Raw genomic sequence first — 20,078 nt, forward strand, 5'->3', positions numbered from 1 at the left:
GAAGGTGTGTGCTGCAGCCAATGAGGGAACTCCATTTGGAAGAATTGTCTATTGAAGCAAACAGCCTGGGAGGACCCAAGCCAGACGGTTCCTTCTGTTGTCTCCTTCCTTCCCAAGCCAGCTGTTTGCCCTGGGATGCTCACACCCACCCCTGGGATACAGACTCCTGGGATGGAATATACTGGGTATACAGTAGGCGCCGCAGCTTTTGTGACAGCATCCTGTTCGGGTGCCGCTAACCACAGACTGTGAAGCCCAACACTGTAGTTAAGGACATTGAGAGTTTATTTTATCAAAACCACAACATGTCTTCACTATAGCAGCAACTCATCATCTCCCCTCTGCTGTAAACTACTCACACACGCCATTCTTTCTAATTTATACAGGGCCAAATTACACACAGATAATAAATGATTGTGGAAGCCAAAATAGGTAGCCTATAAATAAAACCACACACTTTCACTCACTGGAAACGGGAAGCCGAGACAGGGTTTGCTCTCGGCTTCTCTTGATATATCAGCTACATAAGAGCGAGTATTACAAAAAGCCAGGAACTGAGAATCCCATTGGGAATAAAGACAGTCCTGGCCTGCCTTGCCTCAGTGGGAGCCCAGTATGCATAGGAAGGATACAGTGTTCTCACTACTGGGAGCTCAGCAGGGCGGGTCAGCCCCCGGGTCACTGGTGTCTGGTTTGGGGGAGTAGTGAGATGCTGAGAAGGGACCACACACATTCTGTAGACAGGACCTGTCACCAAACACAGAGTCTCAGCATGACCTCAGTCTGCACTGGCCAAAGGGGCTGCAGGAGGGTAGGTCACAGGGGCCCAGTTGGCTCATAGATTTAAGTCCTGGCTCAGACAGAACAAAGTCTGGTCCTATAGCCTTATGGCTTCTGGAAGAGATGCCTGCATGGAGGGCTGTCACTTAGCGGCTGGGGTGTGGCTCAGTGTGGAGTGCTTGCCTGGCTATGCCAGGCCCTTACACCATTTCATTACAAATGGAGAAGAAGAAAAATAATTGAAGCCCAAAAGATCCATAGAACTGAGTGGAAACATGCTTTAAAGCCAAGAAAGTGTGGGGTTAGGGCCTCAGGGATGCCATGGGAAGTGAGCGTTTTTTCCAGTATCAGGGTCAGACTGGCCATCCAAGCTGTGCATGTCATAGACACTCAGGTTCCTGTCACACTAGTTGACCCTTCACAGCCTGTTCCATAATTCTCCGTGATCCCCACCCACATGAGGATCTTGTAGACAAGCATTGTCAATCACAATGACTGAATGACTATGCTTCCCAGGGCTGGGTCTGATTCTGTCCACTCACGCCAACCCCAAGAGCCTCCAGTGGCCACCCTGCCCAGCAGTGGGGACTTGTGGTCACTAATGGGAAGAAATCAATCTCTGCAGTGTGGTGGTTGGCCTGGTGTATGACATGAGGGACATCAATATCTAAGCGATCTGGAGCCTTGTTTGGCTCTTACACAGAGATGGCATATCTAAGTAATGAGAAAGCAGACCATGGGGTAGCTGTGCACCCCAGAAAACCAGGAGATGCAGATGCAGGCGGTACCCAGCAGAGGATCTCAGTCCTGGAGGAGGCCATGGACAGAGAGAGGCTCATGTTTGAAACCTAAGGCTACTTTAGGTCCAGTGAGGCACAGTTTGCAAGGAATAGGCTTAGTCAGTTCCTAGGCAGTGGCTCCATTAGACTGTCTTCACAAGGCTCCATCCACAGGATAGTGGGTGACTCCGGACAGGCAAAAGCAAAGACCCCAGAAGTGGTGTACAGCTAGGGTGGGAGGTGGCCCAATTAGCATCCCCTTACATGAAGATGTACATTCCAATTAGTGCTAGCCTCATCTCCCCCTCCCCCCCACTAACTCAGCTACGTCTGCTGACCCTCTGGAGACACGAAGAACCATAAGTACCCTTCAGGACTTCAAGTCTCCAGCAAGGCTGAGGTTATGACCTCTTGTGGCTGCATCCTCCCGTCTCATTTATCCCAGCCTTGCTGGTACTGTGCTCTGTGCACATGATAACAAGGGAGGTTCACACTTAGTGTCATCATGGGCTACATCGCACTCTGGTGTGCACAGAGGACAGACGTGTGCCTACCCCATCAGGGAAGAAGGGCCACATCATCGCTGCCCACACCACCCTGAGTCAAGTTGCAGTGATAGACAGGACAGTCTGCACAGTTATAGGTCAGGGCCATGATCCCAGTCCAAGGCAGCAAGGAGTGGGACCCATGATGGAGGCAGGGTGCGCATTTTTTTTTCTCTGCTTCAGGGAAGGCACTTGTTTGGAGCAGCAGCCACCCTGATCACACAGTGGACAGGTCCACACGGTGGGCAGAAAGGCTGCTCTTGTCCCAAGGACTTAACTTGGTGGATGCCATGCCTGGCCGGGTCCCATTCACCTGTAAAACACCAAAGGAGGTAGGTATGAAGACAATCTCAAGAGGCAGAATTTCAGTCCATAGGAATACAAGCTATGGGTTTGGGGCCATGTGAGGATCTGGATCTTCTGAGACCCAAAGAGTCCAGACCAGAGCACCCTAGGCAGGTTCTAACCCCATGAAGGTCAGGTTCTTGGCTCATCACCCGTCAGTCAGGTGAGCTCTCTTTGTGGAACGTGCAATGCACCAGGAACTTGGAAAAGGGGGAGGGGCGCTGTTAGACAAAGCTAAGCTTCATCTTTGCCTTCATGAGTTTATTTCCAGGAAGGGGTCAGACAACGGTCACTAGAAAAATGGCTGAGGTGGGAGACTGACCATGAGTCAGCAACACTTTTACCTAGTGGCATCCAGGAAGGAAACGCTAGAGCAGTAGTTCTCAACCTGGGTGGGTCCCGACCCCTTTGAGAGTTGCCTATCAGATATCCTGCATATCCGATATTTGCATTATAATTCGTCACAGTAGCAAAATTACAGTTACAAAGAAGCCACAAAAAATAGTTTTATGGTGTGTATGTGTATGTTGGGGGGGGGGGGGTCACCACAACATGAGGAGTTGCATTAAAGGGCCACAGCATTAGGAAGGTTGAGATGCACCGCCCTAGAACAAAGGGTTAAGGAGATGACAGATAAGTGGACTGTGTTGCAGGCTAGACCCTTCCAGGGGCCTGGAGAGGAGGGAGCTGTGTGCGGAGCTCTGTATGTTAAACAACGGCTTGCAACAGCATGCAGCCTCCCTGAAGCAGAGGCTATGTCCACCTGCGAAGCAGGCTTGCAGCCAGGTTGATGTCCAGGATTGCTGGCCCACGTAACAGCCACACTAACGAGAGCCCTGAGGATGGTGAGGGGAAGGAGGAAGGCATTTGGAACAGGTCTAGTGAAGCCAGGGCAGGGGCTCAGGACGACGTCACATTGTACTCACGATGTCGGAACTGAAGGGCTTTGTGTTTGTGGTACGGGCAGAGCTGCTTGTGAGGGACCAGACCTTGGTCTTGTGCTTGAAGGCAGCTCTCACCTTCAAAGGCAGAAGAAAGAGCCTGAGAAGGAGCTCCAGAAGTTGACCTAGCAAATTCTCAGGGGTCATTGCTAACAGCCTCTAAAGACTTGCTGCGGGCGGGTGGTGGCGGTGGTGCACGCCTTTAATCCCAGCACTCGGGAGGCAGAGGCAGGCAGATTTCTGTGAGTTCAAGGCCAGCCTGGGCTACAGAGTGAGTTCCAGGACAGGCTTCAAAGCTACACAGAGAAACCCTGTCTCGAAAAACCAATAAATAAATAAATAGATAGATAAATAAATAAATAAATAAATAAATAAATAAATAAATAAATAAAGACTTGCTGCAGTGTGAGCCCCAAGCACCCAATGTAAGGGTGTGGTATCGGAGTTGGTATCAGTATTGACATCAGAATCAGTGGTTCCTAAGCAGAACCTGACCGGGATTGTATTACCCTAGACAACACTGCCCTTCTCTCTGTGCCCTTATGGAAGTGAAAAGCTACTTGAAGCTGTCAAGGGGGTGGGATGGACATACCTCTGAGTTTAGGAGACAGTGAAAGAGGAAGATGAAGAGGCCCTGGGAAGGAAGGGAAGAGAGAACAACATCAGAGCCACACACTGACACAAGGTCCCTCCATCACTCGAGCCTGAGGGAGGCATGGGCATAGCTCTGTGTGTGTGTGTGTGTGTGTGTGTGTGTGTGTGTGTGTGTGTTGTGGGGCCAGGCTTGCTATGAACTGGAGCCTCAGGGAAGGGGGACTTCCAGATGGCTCAATTCGGGGGGGGGGGGGGGGGTAAAGACTCTGATCACCATCCCGACTTCCAAGCAGAAGACACCAGACTCTGCCTTAAACGGGCCTTGGTGTTCATACCTGACAGGGATGATGGGGGCCGTTTGTGTTGCCAGCCTGTTGGCCCTCAGGCTCTCCTTACCTGTAAGGAGTTGAGTACAGCAAACATGTATTGGAAGACCAGGGCCCGGTCACTGACGGCAAGCACTCCAAACACCCATGAGGTTCCCAGGATGGGTAACAACACGGCAACAGCCTTGGCTGTCAACCTGGAACAGAGACGGTGACATTCATGTTAGCAGGCAGACCAGGCCAGGACCACCTTAGGGTGCCAGGTCTGCCGTGAGAAGAAATGGCTCAGCGGGGATCGAGACCCGGGCTGTCTGTGGACACTGGAGGGCACAGTGGGCAGTGCTTTCCACTGTAGAGCTGCAGGCACCAACCTGCCTTCCCAGGGTACCCTGATCTCTGAAGCTCCACAGATAGGGCCAGCATTTGGTGGTGCTTCTGCAGAGAGGGGTGGGGGTGAAAGCACCTCCTGGCTGGGCTCTGGGAGAGATGGTGGGTAGAAGCAGGTGGTAGAAGTGCAAACGTTCTGGGCACAGTGGCAGCCTTGGTATTGCAGGTGCCAGGCTAAGATAGGAGCAAAAGCCTGGGCTGAGTATGAGAACTGGAGACAGCATGGCCATCCTGACCACTGAGGGCCTTAGGGTTGAGGATAGAGTGTAGAAGAACAACCTCCCTCCTGGTCAGGTCCCAGTGGGCAGGGGACAGACCCAGGCTCCCCCACCCGTGAGATGGAAGAGGAGAGGAAATGCTCCTGACCCTCATGAACTTATTTCCTCATCCAAGCACAGCCCAGATGGTTCTAGGGGCAGAAAAAGCCCAAGAGAGCTGCCTCCACTTGTCAAGTTAATTTATGGGGTTTAGAATAATTGTCTCATCGATTGGCTGTTGCCTGTTCATAGTTTTTTTGCCCGACCCACTGTTTTAAAAGTCGCTTACAGGATGCCAGTGGCCTGGCATCCCAGCTGTTTCTACGGGAGCTCCCAAATCGCCTGTGAGGGGGCCCTCAGCCATGATCCTTAGGGTGCAGGGTGCTGGCAGTTCTCTATGGTCAAGGAGGACTATGAATCTTGGGTCCATGAGTCCCATGAGTGAATCCCAGCATATCAGGCACAAGGCCTGGCCACTGTCACCATAGTCCCACCAACCCCCTTGTATTAGAAGGAGGACACTCTCCCAAAGAGGCCACTGGCCACCGCTGTTCTTCCTCTAGGAGGGGAGTGTGGATTTGGGCATGAAGCCCATTCAGAGGAAAGGCACAAAATGGAAACTGAGCCCAGGTGACTGTATCTCTGTGCATGAGGTATATTATAGGCTCAGGCCTTCCTGGTCATTATATCTCCCTCTGCTACATCCAGTTGCTATAGGTTTTTCTGACAGGCCCCAGTAGATAAATACCAAGAACCCAGGCAACCTCAATTGGCATGTCAGTCCCAGGGTGGGGGACAGGGGGTACTTCCAAAGATCCCCTTCTCCTTCAGTGGTAGCCCAGTGTGCATGGAACACTGCTTTCTAGAATGTTCCCCCCATGCTGCACCCCAAGGAGAGGGCTTTGTATTTCCTTTCTACTGTGAAGGAAGTGAAGGGCAGAGGGGCCCATTGCTGCAGGACCTAGAAGTCAGATTTTCATCTCTAGAGTCTCTGTTTCCCCTCCCTCCAGCCGCCTCAGATTCTGGCTAGAGAAGTCCCGGGAAGGCATCTTCATGTGGTCCCCAAGGCTGTGGTAGGACCTCATCTTGCATCACTAGGAGTAATATTGGAATAAGGACCCAAACCAAGTACGGCTGACCGTGTAGGGCTTGAAGATGCAGAGCCAGCTGGAGGAGACTCAGGTGCTGGTCCTGGGAAGCAACATTGTCCCTCCTGGAAGCCTCTCATAGCCACCATGGGCAGTGCAGTGGGATGTGGACAGTTGGGGTTAACTTACTTGAAGGCGCTGGGGTCCCCGTGTATCTTGTAGCTGTCAGTGCTGATGTGGGAAATGACCCTCGTCACAGCTACCAGGATAACGATGTTGACCTGTGAGGGAGGAGAGCGAGGGAGGCAGCCAGCGGTCAGGTCCACCCATAGGACACAGGACCATGGCCCAAGCAGCCACTCCTCCTCAGGCAGCAGGGCATGCGGCCGGGACAAATTCAAGGCAGATCCCTGGACTTTGAGCAGGACAGATGCTCCATAAGCCTGCCCCACAAGCCATCACGGTGGAAAGAATGAGTGTGACCTTTGGGGATCAGACGAACCAGTAAAAGCTCATCTAATGTTTGCTCACTCTGCCTGACCCTGGACACCTCCGTGGGTCCTGGGAATCTCTGCTTCCCACTGAGCCAAAGATTGGCTGGTGCCAACTAACCAGGGAAAGAGGAGATGCCTCATTTGCTCAGTCCGTGTATGGCGTTTGACAGCCATAGCAGTGGAGGCATGTTATCTGTGCCCAGCACTGTTCCTGCTCCAGGGTGGATTGGACATAGGGACATGCTGGGTGACCCCCAACACTCTAGCCCAGCTCCTCTGCTAGCAGCTCTCCTGAATCCTAAATGTTAAGGGGCAAGGTAGGACCAGCAGGGGGAATGACCCCCAGTCTCTTCCTGCTTGAGAGGCCTCCAGCGGGTTGTGAAGAGCGATGCTGTGGCCAGAGCCCATTCCCTTAAGTGTTAAAATCTTTGAGATCATCAGGAAGCCAGCTCCAGACTCACGACCTTAGAACTGACAGAGGCATCACTATCAGGGCGTCTCAGGGAGGCTGCTGATCTGACCAGCCTTGTGCACTGCCAGACCTGGCAATACTGGAGAGGCCTGCGGTCAAGACCTCTGACAACACAGCCTGCGGCCACATGCATGCATCAGTTAGCCTAGGTGGCTGTGTCCCAGGCCATTCTGAGGCCCCTCTGCAAAGAACGCCTGATTTGAGGGGACTTGAGATGCTTTCTCCGCTCTCGTTCCAGCTGGTATATTTCCATTCCCGCCCTCTGCCTCTGCCTCCTCCCGGCTCCCATCAGTCATCCAGAGCCTTTTGTTCAAGGTTTTCAGCAGAGACAATTCTGGGTCTGTGCTACGCCGGGGAAAATGAGGCACTATGGGTACCTTGCCTATCCTGTCTAGACTCTTGCTTACGTTACCCTCCGACTTGAACAAAAGCTTCACCGTCACTTTCCCTTGGTGCTTTGTTGCCCTGGGTAACAACAGAGTCTCCCAAGGTCGGGGAAGATGAGAGAGGTTAATGCATAACCAGCTAGCCCAGTGTCACGCAGTGTCCTGTAATTCAGCCGCCCTCCAGCCTTCCTATAGCTGATGACAGGGGCCAGAAAACGCACATTTGACAGGAATAAGAAGAGACAGTGGGTGTGACGGGGCCTGCTGACTTTTAGACTTAGTTATACTCCAACTTGGACAGTGACAGAAGTCAGAGCAAAGCTATGCGTGGTGACTGATTCAAGGGACAGGGGTGTCACCACCAGGGCCATTGACACCTGAGAGCATCCTGTTATCTTCCGTCACGATGCCCCGGGCTGTGTGCCCCAAATCCTACAGCGTACCCACTGGGTCACCAAGGAAGAGCAGAGAGGGAACAGCCCCAGCTCACAAAATCACAGACCCTGCCAGGCCTCCTATGATTCAGTGGATTTTCTTGGGGAAAAAAATAATAATAAATGCTTTTTTTTGTTTGTATGCCTTTGGTTCATTTCCAGAGTGCTGGGTTTCTCTAACAATGCAATTCTTCTTGTTGTCCCCCTGATTTGGAGGGTAGAGTTATTCCATCTCCCGCTGGCATGCTGCCAGCCTGCCCCTTTCACTATGGGAACGTAGCTTAGCTATCTCACACAACCTGCGAAGGCTGATGATTGGAAGCAAATTGGTTATGCACCAGTGGACGACAGATGTGGACCGCGGGGCCCTATAGGTCATACCTATGACACAGCCTAAAGCCCCAAGGCCCTGGACCCCTGGAGGAGACATACTGGGGTAAAGATACAGATGGAAGTATCCAGAAAACCCATAGTGATGGAGAAGCTAGTACCAAGCCTGCACCCTTGGGGAGAGTTGATAGTGGGGGATGGAAGAGTAGACGTGAGCAGAGATTGTTCATATATTCAGATTTTTTTCCATATATTCCTAAGATTGTCTCTTAACCATGTCTGTTACAAATTTAAAAATCAAATCGCCTAACTGCTTTTTAATCTGGAGCATTTATAAATTAAAAGAAAAATCACTTGAAACTCATAATCGGTGACTATGTTAACAGCATCCTTGGGGGTCACAAAGATATTTAACCGGGCTAGATTCTAGCGACTTAGGAATGTGATGGGCTTGGGGAAGAGCCAGTAGGATGCTGCCTGTGGGAGAGATTCTGATACCTTGTGCCACACTACCCAGCTCCTCATGTGAGCTGAGAGGCTACGTCATGATGAGCAGGCCACATGAGCTCACGGTCCCGGCACCTTCTCCAGATGCTATAAAAAGTGACTCCATCTCAGATTGCTCAAGTCAAAGACCAGAGATGTAGCCCCCATGTCCCCAGGCTTCCTAAACCATGCGACCAACAGTGCAATTGACTCATGATAGAGTGTTTCGCAAACATGAAAATGTGATGGATGGGAACTTCAGGAATTTTTGACTGAATTACACGTGGCAAAGATGCTCATATTGCTCTGTGCCCACTCATTGCAGTTTCTCTTTTTATATGTTTTTCTGGGTTTTATTTCTGCCCCTAGGTGTGTCTGGTTTCATCTGGAAGCCTTGGACCTGGTCGACCATATCTGTAGTGACTTATCTACAGGTCTGTGGTTTTGCATCTGTTGCTATGCCTGGACCATCCTGTCGGCAGCGGCCCCGGGAGAGGGTGATCCTGCATCCATGTAGTGATTCAAGCCAGCGGCTTACGAACAACATAATCTAGAATTTCACAGGAATACAAAGCAGCGTGGGTCTGACCTCTCGGCTCCATGCTGCTCACTCTGGCCCACACTAATAAGACTGGGGAGGCCTGATTTTGTTGAGACGCTGTGTGACATGAGCATCAGTGGTTTGCAGCAATTTGTGTGACCTGTCAGGTTGGGGACAAACATAAAAGAAATAATTCCGAGCTGCATTTTGGAAGAGTAGAACTGCATACTAGGCAGTCAAACAGAAAGCTGAGTACAGGCCAAGATGGCCCAGCAAAAGATCATGGTGGTCTCTGGGGGACGAAGGAGGGATGGTAGGTGAGGCCTCTGGGGTTGGGTCTGGCTCTGGAGCTCTGTCAACTCAGGGTCATCTAGGAGCTTGTAAAAAAAAAAAAAAAAGGACATGCAGCAGTGTTTTACAGGGAGAAGCTATCCACATCTGTACACACACACAAACTATAGATGTGTATATATATATAGTGTCCCAGTGGTACGTCATGTCCCAGAATGTCTGCCTGGAAACTCTGTGTACAGCCTTGCATGTGGCTCTGGACATACCTATAGCTCTATATATCTGTGAATCTATGTGGCTATAGCTCAGTCTATAATGTGTCTATGTAAGTCTGTGTAGCCATGGATCTATGTGCCCATAGCTCTATATATCTGTGAATCTATGTGGCTATAGCTCAGTCTATAACGTGTCTATGTCTGTAAGTCTGTGTAGCCATGGATCTATGTGCGCATAGCTCTATATATCTGTGAATCTATGTGCCTGTAATTCTGTCTGTAGCTATGAATCTATGGGCCTGTAGCTCTGTGTCTGTCAGTATCTGTGGACTTACACCTGTATCTTTGTGCATTTATATATGTATGGGGCTATAGCTCTGTGGATCTGAGGATCTATGAGCCTATAGCTTTGTGGCTCTGTGGATCTAAAGGCCTATAGCTTTGTGGTTCTGTGGACCTATGAGCCTATAGCCTTGTGGCTTTGTGGATCTATGAGCCTATAACCTTGTGGCTCTGTGGCTCTATGAGCCTGTAACTCTGTGTATCTGTGAATCTATGAGCCTATAGCCTTATGGCTCTGTGGATCTATAGGCCTATAGCCTTGTGGCTCTGTGTATCTATGGGCCTATAGTTCTGTAGCTGCAGCTGCCTATTCATTCATGTGTCTATACTTGGCTTCTCGAGGAAGACAAGGATTTTGAGTACTAGAATCTTTTTTCTTTCTCATACCTAGAGGCATTGTTCTCCTGTCCTTTTTGGGACAGGCACAGACCAAGTGAGCCACTGTGGGACACAGGCTACAGTACCCATTCTCTTCCTGAAGTCTCTCTTCTCAGTGGGGGTCGGGGTGGCAGTATGCATGCTGTTTGGACTGATCTGCATTCCCTTGTGACCAAGCTTCTACCACATAACCACAAAATATCACTGCATTTTGAAGTGGGGCATTCAGAGAGGTGATGTATTAAACTGAGGTCATTTGTATGGGTTGTAATCAAACAGAACTATGGCCTCCCACAGGCAAATGGCCAAGGAGAGAGGAAACCAGAGGAACTGACCCGCTGAGCCTTTGATTTCGGATATCTGGCGTCAGTGGCAATAAGAGAATAATTCCCTTCATTCAAGCCCCTGGTCTATGGCACTTTCTCACAAGATCTTGAGCAGATGAAACCCTGGGGAACTGTTGGTCCATTGGACAGCTCTACATTTAGCATCATCAAGTTGGATGGTGGGTCCTGATGCTGAGGGGCTCAGTTCTGCTTTTCTCTTTAGCTCAAGGTCTAGGTGACTAGCTACTGCCCACAACCTCCTGCACTCACAGCCTAGCCCACACTGGTACAAGTAAAGCTACACGTTCTGATACACAATCCTACTTTCTAAAATGGCTTTACTTGAAAAGTTTCCAAGCCAGCCTGGCAGTAGTGATGTACCCTTTTAATCCCAGCAGGAGGCAGAGGCAGGCAGATCTCTGAGTTCAAGGCCAGCCTGGTCTACAGAGTGAGTCTCAGGACAGCCAGGGATACACAGAAACACTTTCTTGAAAAACTGGGCTTCAGAGAGGTTTCTACAGTTAAGAGAATGTCTTGCTCTTGCAAAGGACCTGAGGTTGGTTCCCAGAATCTACATTGAGTATCTCATAACTGACTGTAACTCCAGCTCCAGGGATCCAGCCTCCTTGGGGACCCACACTCACACTTATGTGTATAAATCCACACAAAGATACACACATATACAACATTAAAAATAATAAAAATAAATCTTTAAAACTGTGCTAGTCTTGTGGAGTGTTTTTAGATGCATGTAAAGTGTAGGCATGGGGCAGTAATCCCACACTGTTCCCCAGGGAGCCACCATTCAGGAGTATCCGCCCCACATTTTCCCATCCATTTCCCACTTGCTTGAGAATAAGTGCCCACAGAGAGCTTTTACACAAATGGGGTCAGGCCACGCTTGACATCCAAAACTTGCTTCCTCCATTTGGAAGTAAGGCGGAGAACTACTGGGTGAATGAGGGCAGAGCTCAGGAGGGCACAAAATGCCATCCCACCCCTACTCCGGCACCCAGCCTGAGGCCTGGCAGTCAGCAGGACCAGCCACAGCATGCCTCACACCGGGGACTGGCCACCTTTTTCTGCCACGGGCTGGGTAGTGAATACCTTTGGCTCTGAAGGCTGCAGCATCTGCTGCAGAATGTCTCTGCACTGCAATCTGACCGGCTACAGACACATTGTAAATCAGCGGGCGTGGCTCTGGCCCAGAGTAGGCGTGGCCATGCCGTTACCATGGAGCCCTAAGAGCAGTGGTTCTCAACCTTCCTAATGTGTGACCCTTTAATACAGTTCCTCATGTGGTGGTGACCCCCTCACCACAAAAGTTATTTTCGTTGCTGCTTCATACCTGTAATTTTGTTGCTGTTATGAATCCTAAGGTAAATATCTGTGCTCTCTGACAGTCTCAAGTGACCCATGTGAAAGGGTCCTTCAGTCTCTCCCAAAGGGGTCGCGACCCACAGGTTGAGAGCCACTGCCTTAGAGGATGCCTGCACCTCCTTCTCAGCTTCCACCATGCCCCACTCTACAGGAAGGCACCAGATGACCCCACAGTAGCTAGAGCCGCCAGAGGGAGTTTACAGGCTGCTCTCTCCAAAGCCTCTGTGGATGATGTCGACAGGGGAAGTTTTAAACATCACACGGTGTGGCTGAGGACTTCCGTCCCTGAGGTTGAGAATGACTGGCACTCTGGGAAAGGAGCAGGGTGCTTTAGGTAGCCCAACCCCTGGGAGTGACACCCAGGGCTCCATGAGCCTGGGACAAGGGTGCTGGGTTTCTGATGCTGGGGTGAGAAGGATCTGGGCCCAGTGGCCTCAGACCCTGGCTGCCTCTGGCTAGAGGCACGCAAAGAACATCTCCACCCAGAGGTTCTTCCTGGGCCAGAAGATCTGGAGGGTCTGTGTGTTGAAGAAAGAAAAGAAGATGGACCTTAAACTCAAGTCCTCCCTTTGTTCATCCTGGTGTCCCGCTGCCTTCTTGCCAGCGGTGTCCCCTGAGCCAAGAGGGACCGTGGAGGAGTGGGGACCCCTACCGAGAATGCATTCATGTTTTGGCTGGCATGATGAAGGGTCCTGCTAAACCCTAGACAGTAGGGAAACTTGGCACCAACCTCTTGCCCAAGCCTCTGTGAGTCCCCGCCTGCCCCGCACCCCACCAAAACAACAACAACAACAACAACAACAACAACAATGGCAGCTGGCTCTCCTGTAGGCCTGGGCACAGCACAGCGCTTCCCTCTGGCTTGGGAAGCTCCACAGCACTGATATGTTGTGGTCACTACTGAGAGCTGCTAATGGAAAGAGAACCATATGGAGGCCAGAGCTCTTTGCAGACATGCCTGGAGGGGAGTGGGCTCCACTTCATCCCTAGTCTAGACTTCTCGGTCCTCCTTGAAGGTGATTCCCACACCAAATGGGACCCCCTCTAGACCCTGTGAGCCTCCCTGCTGGGTCACGGCTTCCAGCTCTTTTGAAGCTCCTTTTCCCAAGAGGCTATGTAAGTTTGCCCAGGATAGCCCCCCAAGCCCTGGGAGCTACCTCAGAGGATTGACCTGTAAACGTGGATCCTGGACCAAGCCTCAGCCAGGACTCAGCCTAGCTAGTAACCTCAAAGCTAGCATGGTCTACCCCCAACCCCGACTCCAAGGACAGAGGAAATTACTTCCAGGATCCTGGGGCCTATGGACCCTGCAGAGCAGAATTTCCAGTGGGAAAAGGTTCGGCAAGAACAGAGTACAGCAGGAACTATGATGGTCATGTGTTTAGCAGGAGCCACATGCATGGTGACAGTGCCTGGCCTTCCCGCCCCAAAGGGCACTGTGATGACAGTTCACTCTCTGCCCTCTGTAGATCCTCAGCCAAGAAAGGCACCATTGTGCCCATTAGCACGAGAGGGCATCAAAGGAATTTCTATGAAGAAGAATCAGCCCAGCCATTCAGCAACTCCCTCAGTTTCCTTTATAATTAACTACCAGAGTCCTGCCTCAACCAGTGCTACCAAATGGGGATGGTCACACAGATTTATAGTCAGGAAAAGGAGAGGAGAGGGATGGGGTTATGGCCTTCTTGAAGTGTGTGTGTGTGTGTGTGTGTGTGTGTGTGTGTGTGTGCACGCGCGCGCGCGCGCACATGGAGAGAGAGGGAGGCCTGCAGATGTGGTCCAAGACTTCCCAGAGTTCACCCCATTCTTTATCTGGTGAGATGTGAAGTCCGACGTCACCTGAGATGTGAGGACAGTGTCGTTGTCCCATTTCCCTCCACCCCTGCTCCCTGCTATCAGGGTGGGGCTGGGACATCCCATCTTGGGGGGTATCAAACTAGCCTACTGAAGGCCAATGTATCTCTACAAAGGGTATCCTTTGGCACTGGTCAGCAATGGCCCCCCTGGAACCTATGAAGACTATAACACCCTACAAAGGTAGCAGGGTGGAGGGCAGGATCTCCAGGGCCACAGTTATGACTCAGTCTAGGCAGGAAGCCCTTCCCAGAGTGGGCTGGTGGTGGTGTCCTGACCCCTATGACTACACCAAGTTTTCTCGGTGAACCCCCACACCCCCACAGACATGAGCGTTGGCACACAGGCACTGAGGTCAGCAGGAGGATGTAGCCATGGTTACGAGAATGCTGTATGGGTCTGGCTGCTCTGCTCGCTAACCCTGGGGCATCTGCCACAGAGAATAGCCTCAGGGAAGATAAAGAACTCCCTAGCCATGGGCAGGTGCCCCGCTTACAGCTATGTGGCTGATACCTGTCTCAATGGCCTGGATTGTCCCCACACTGTCACGTGTCTTCATTTCATGACATGAATCTTCACTTATATGTGGGGTTCCCACAAGACCCTCTAGCATCCCAGCCTTGGGGTGCTGGGGCTCTCTGAGAATTCTGTGCATGCCTCTGGGTCTGAGCTCAGCGGAGGTACACTGAGGACTTGTTGGGGTTGCTCCAAACTCAGGGTCTTCATGAGGCTATGGTAAGCCAAGGCTCAGAGTCACTCACACACACGCACACACACACACACACACACACACACACACACACTCCAGGGGGAACAGCAAATATAAATGATAAATGACAACATGATGGTACATCTTGGGGTGTATCTTCAGGGAACCTGGCCCAGTCCACGTGGCCCTGCCCCTGGCTTGCCTGGCTCTGCCCATGAAGTTGGGGGGACTTACCACAATGACCAGCAGGGCAGGACCCACAAAGGCCCAAATGGCACCACTCCCCAGTGACAGCCAGCAGCTGTGGAGAGAAAAGAGTCACTTCAGCAACCTTGTCCACCCTCCACAGAGTCACCTCCATCCACCCCAGTGGTCCTTAGCCACAACAATGGCAGGGTCGCAGCCCAGTGAGAGAATTCATCGGCTCTATGACACCCGCTCTTCATCCCAGTCATTTCCATGGTGATCCCATGGATCTTTTTCTTGGAGAGGATGTCTCAGAATCAATGCCTGGGTCAGCCACCTCTGCGGAGTTCAGCCAAAACACAGAGTAGATCTCTGTTTCATTACCACAGTAAACAAAAAGCCTCACCAGAGACTGGCTCCGGGTCTTTGCAGAGCGAGTCAAATATTAGCCAGGAAGTGCTGTGGATATCGCTCTGTGTAAATAAAGTTCTGATTGGCCAGTGGCCAGGCAAGAAGTATAGGTGGGACAAGAGAGAAGAGAATTCTGGGAGGTGGAAGGCTGGGTGGAAAAAGACACTGCCAGCTGCTGCCATGACAAGATGTGGCATGTGGCAAAGTATAGATAAATAGAAATGGGTTAATTTAAGATAGAAAAAGTAGATAACAAGCAGCCTGCCACGGCCATACAGTTTATAAGCAATATAAGTTTCTGTGTGTTTTCTTGGTTGGGTCTGAGCAACTGTGGGACAGGCGGGTAAGAGAGAATTGTCCTGACTGGGCCAGGCAGGAAAACTCCAACTACAAGGAAGGGACCTTCAGTGGGGCTCAGGGAACTGGTTGGCCACCTGCCCATCTGCCCCGGGCCTGCTGGCACTACACCCCCATGGAGCCCTAGCACGAAAAAGGTTCCAGTGCATCCCAGCAGTCGCTTGCTCTAACATGCTGGGGTATAGGAATGTGGTAGTCCATCTACTGTTCTCAGAGACACGGCCCCTAACTCAAGTGAGATGGCCAGCTTCCCCCACAGGGCTCCATGACCTCCCAGTGCTGGGGTGGAGTCTAGGAATGTCATCTTTTCAGTCTTGGACACTAATACTCCTTCCTCGTGACATGATTGGGAACCACAGGGACCGCAGGAAAGAAGGTAGCCCAGGCCTCCCAGCCAGGCAAGGGCTACAAGACCCAGCGGCCTGTGCATCCCTGACTGTGTTCATTTGCATACTCTCATATTCTTTCAGCCAGATGCTGTACATTCGCTGAATGCCCAAGAAAGGCTCAAAGGTCACAAACCTGAGTTTCATGGGTGACCAGAGCCGTGCATCTGGGAAAAGCACGGGCATTAAAAAATTCCCATCAGAAGGATCAGTGGCTAAAAGCACTTCCTGCCGGGACTCCAGATGACCTGAGTTAGAACTCCCGGACCCATGTGGTAGAAGGAGGGGACTGACTGCTGAAGGATGCCTTCTGACCTCCACATAGGTGCCGTGGCATCTGTGTACATGTACATATGCATGTGCACACAAGCACATTTACACACACACACACACACACACACACACACACACACACACACACACAGAATAAATAGATGCAAAAAGAAAAAGAAACCTGGAAAATTGTAATACCCACATTGTAGTTCTTTGTTTGTTTGTGTAGTCCTGGCTGTCCTAGAACTCACTTTGTAGATCAGGCTGGCCTTGAACTCACAGAGATCTGCCTGCCTCTGCCTCCTGAGTGGTGGGATTAAAGGAGTATGTGGCCACCACCACCTGGCTCTCATTGCTTGTTCTAAGAACATAACAGGACTGCTACAACTCTCTCTGCATAGGCCTGAGGGAGCCAGCCGATGCCCACTCTGCACCCAGGTGAATGTGGACATCTGAGACTATGGGCCCCTTCCAATGCTCTTCTCTACAGGAGGCCTGCCAATCATAAGGCATGTTCAGAGGATACAGAGTCACTTACCTGTCACTTGTCCCATAACTGTCCATGGAGAATGACATGGAGATGACGCAGATGAGGAGAGGGCACCCTGCGGAGAGACGGAGATGTCACATGGCATGTTCCCATCCCCTTCTGTCCACAGATGCGTGTGTTCACTCATGGCTGGCATATGCCCTGGGGACTATGGCTGAGCACTGGGCACACAGCACTGTTAGACATAAGGAACTTGCAGGCTAAGCCAGAGGTCACACATGATCACACTTACACAGCACCTTATTTGGGTTGTACCTAGCAACCTAGGTGTCTGTATAAGGCTTTGGGGTGGGGTGGCCCATGGTTACAAGAAGAGAAATTCGGCGTCCTCTGTTTGGGCTGTGATTCCTAGCTAGGCCAAGTTGACCCACAAGAAGCATGTAGGAGCAGTTGAAGGCATTTCGTGTATGTTAACAGGGATGTGTGTCCTGGACATTCAGTAGGTAGAGGACCAGGCCTCTGCTGAACACCCCACATGCCACAGGTTGGCTCCCTGTGCTGGTTTGAACAGGAATGGCCCCCACAGACTCATGTGTTTGAATGCTTGGCCTATAGGGAATGGCACTATTAGGAGATGTGGTCTTGTTGGAGTAGGTGGGGCCTTGTCGGAGGAAATGTGTCACTGTGGAAGCCAGCTTTGAGGTCTTAATATGCTCAAGCTAAGCCTAGCAGGGCAATCTCCTGTTGCCTGTGGATCAAGATGTAGAGCTCTCAGCTCCTTCTCCAGCACTGTGTCTGCCTGCATGCTGCCATGTCCCGCCATGATCATAATGACTAAACTTCTGAAACTGTAAGCCAGCCCCCAATGAAATGTTGTGGTCATTGTGCCAACTCACAGCAATAGACGCCTAACTAAGACATTCTCTAAGAGAGCATAAGTTGAGAAACCACTCCATAGCTATAGGGGAAGCAGTCTAGGGCCAGCTGGACTAGACTATCAAATATACAGTCCCCATACTGCCAGTGTTTGAGCCCACAACTCTCTAGCCAGCATTCTACTCCACATCTATGTGGCCCAGAGGCTGACCCCTTCTTGGCTTTCAGGCATGTGACCCATGACTGGCTCAGTGGGCCATCAATCTTCCCGTAACCACAGCAATTGAGTGAAAGATAGACATGTGACCTGGATGAACCAATCAGACTCCAGCAGGGACTCAAAGGCAAGACTGCCTTTGATACAGGGAAGAAAGAACTCTCTCCTCATGAGGTTGCAGAGAGGGCAAGGACATTGGTGGGACAGGTGGGGCTTGTGCAGCCACCTTGGCACCATGGGGAGTTAAGGAAAGCTCAGGGCACTGCCAGTGAGGATATCAAGAAAGGCAAATTTATGTTGGGGAAGCCCACGGATCAAGACCCGAATTTGTCACCAAAGACTTATATGAACCATTAAATTCCCTTTGTGCCTAAGCCACTTTGAGCTGGATTTGTTTTACAAAACCTCGGCAGGCTTCTGGAGAGTGGTGGAAGAACACACTAGAAAAAAATCCAGACCAGCAATTCCCACGGCATTCTGTCTTCCTGCCAAGAAAGAACTCCGGGTCAAACTGCTCTTCAAGCCAGCCAGCCCAGAGAGAGCTGACCGCTCCCTGCACTTTAAAAGTTCAGAGGATTGATATATTCTATATATTCAGATGCGAGTCTCCACCAGGAGGAAGTTGCTCAGCGTTCTTTAGCTCAGTTGTGGCGTGGGGTTTCACTCTGGAAACATGGCTGTGCTACATACATACACACACACACACACACACACACACACACACACACACACACACACACCCCTAAGCTTTCAGACCGATCCCTCTCAAATTTTGCAAACATTTCCTGCCACTCAGCATCTCTACAGGCTGGGGATCTGGTACCCTTTGGTGTGGAGGGGGGTGTTGGGGAGGGGGCAAAAAGCCAAAGAACTGGCTCCATATTCCACCACAGGATCCCTCCAAGGAGAGTGTTCAAGAGGAAGGTGCTAGAGAAGTACTTCTCAACCTGGGGGGTCACACGACCCTTTCACAGGGGCCCCATATCAGATATCCTGCACATCAGATATTTACATTTACATTATGGTTCATAACAGTAGTGGCATTAGTTATGAAGCAGCCGTGAAAATAATTTTATGGTTGGGGTCACCACAGCATGAGGAACTGTATTAAAGGGTGGCAGCATTAGGAAGGTTGAGAACCACTGCAATAGAGGAAACTATTTCTCAGCCTCAACCAGCTCCAGTGAGAGAGAGCAGCAGTCCAGTGTCTCCACCCCACAGCTCTCTAGTGCCCCCTGCAGACAGAGAACTTCATGCCTCCATTCTCTCTACCAGAATCACTGTTTGGGGGTCTAGCTTCATCTTTTTAAGACGTTTCCCCCACATCTTTGCCTCTGAGGCAAGGACCAGTTTAATGCCAAATAAATGCACGAGACATCAGGAAGTCTCTTAAGGTGGATGGCCAGCACCAGGAAACAACCGGTGCCGTGAACCTGAGGCCACCTCAGCCTCCTCTGCAAGTGCCACCGGGCAAGGAAGGCTGCTTCCCCGTGGTGATTGGTGGGAATATTGGCGGTGACTCTCTGCTCCTTCCCGGATGCAGCCACAGCCTCAAGCATCAAGAAGTCCCCATCTTGCTCTGGAAGGCACATCTCTTACGTCAAGCTCTCATAGTCCACCCAAGATGGTAAGATGGCCTCTAATACTTTGGATGGTTGAAGTGAGGGCTGGTCCCAGGTCGTGACTTTATACTGTCACATGGTTGACTGATGAGAAGCAAGATGGTGGACAGACTGCTCAGAAGACTGCAGAGCTGGGAGGTGGAAAGCCCGAGGGCTTCATCCATCCATCTTTCTCTCTATATATATCTGTCTTTAGCTCTCTCCCTTTCTTCCTTCCTTCCTTCCCTTCTTCCCCTTCCTCTTCCTCCTCTTCTTCTTCTTCTTCTCTTTCTTCTTTTCTCTCTCTCTCTTTTTCATCCTTCCTTTCTTGTGCTCTGCTTTGGGAATCTGATTGTGTGTGTGTGTGTGTGTGTGTGTGTGTGTGTGTGTGTGTGTCTTTTTGACCAGAAATTAAGAAGAAAAGTTCACAGATGAACAAACAAAGAGAGTGGACACAGACAAAAGACAATAAAGAAGCCTGGGTTGTGGGATCAAATGACACCTGGCTCCCTTCCTGAGGTCACACCAGACGGGCTGTGCAGCCTCAGGGAGCTGGCTGAACTTCTCTGGGCCTCTGTGATCTTGAAATGGAGTCTGCAGA

At 50.9% G+C, this 20,078-nt stretch overlaps 1 protein-coding gene across 1 annotated transcript in view; it reads right to left on the minus strand.

Annotated features, from left to right (window-relative positions):
- Positions 1-267: 267 nt before the first annotated feature.
- Adgrd1 (adhesion G protein-coupled receptor D1) overlaps positions 268-20,078 on the minus strand; it is a 125,216-nt gene continuing 105,405 nt past the window's right edge. Inside the window, exons 21-27 of the mRNA XM_036171637.1 lie at positions 16,832-16,898; positions 14,915-14,981; positions 6,232-6,323; positions 4,381-4,507; positions 3,983-4,024; positions 3,376-3,468; positions 268-2,417 (exon numbers count right to left, since the gene is read on the minus strand). Of these exons, the coding sequence (XP_036027530.1) occupies positions 2,322-2,417; positions 3,376-3,468; positions 3,983-4,024; positions 4,381-4,507; positions 6,232-6,323; positions 14,915-14,981; positions 16,832-16,898 (584 nt within the window). The 3' untranslated portion in view covers positions 268-2,321. The remainder of the gene's footprint in view (positions 2,418-3,375; positions 3,469-3,982; positions 4,025-4,380; positions 4,508-6,231; positions 6,324-14,914; positions 14,982-16,831; positions 16,899-20,078) is intronic.

The sequence above is a fragment of the Onychomys torridus genome, chromosome 22 (assembly GCF_903995425.1).
Source record: "Onychomys torridus chromosome 22, mOncTor1.1, whole genome shotgun sequence".
NCBI lineage: Eukaryota > Metazoa > Chordata > Mammalia > Rodentia > Cricetidae > Onychomys > Onychomys torridus.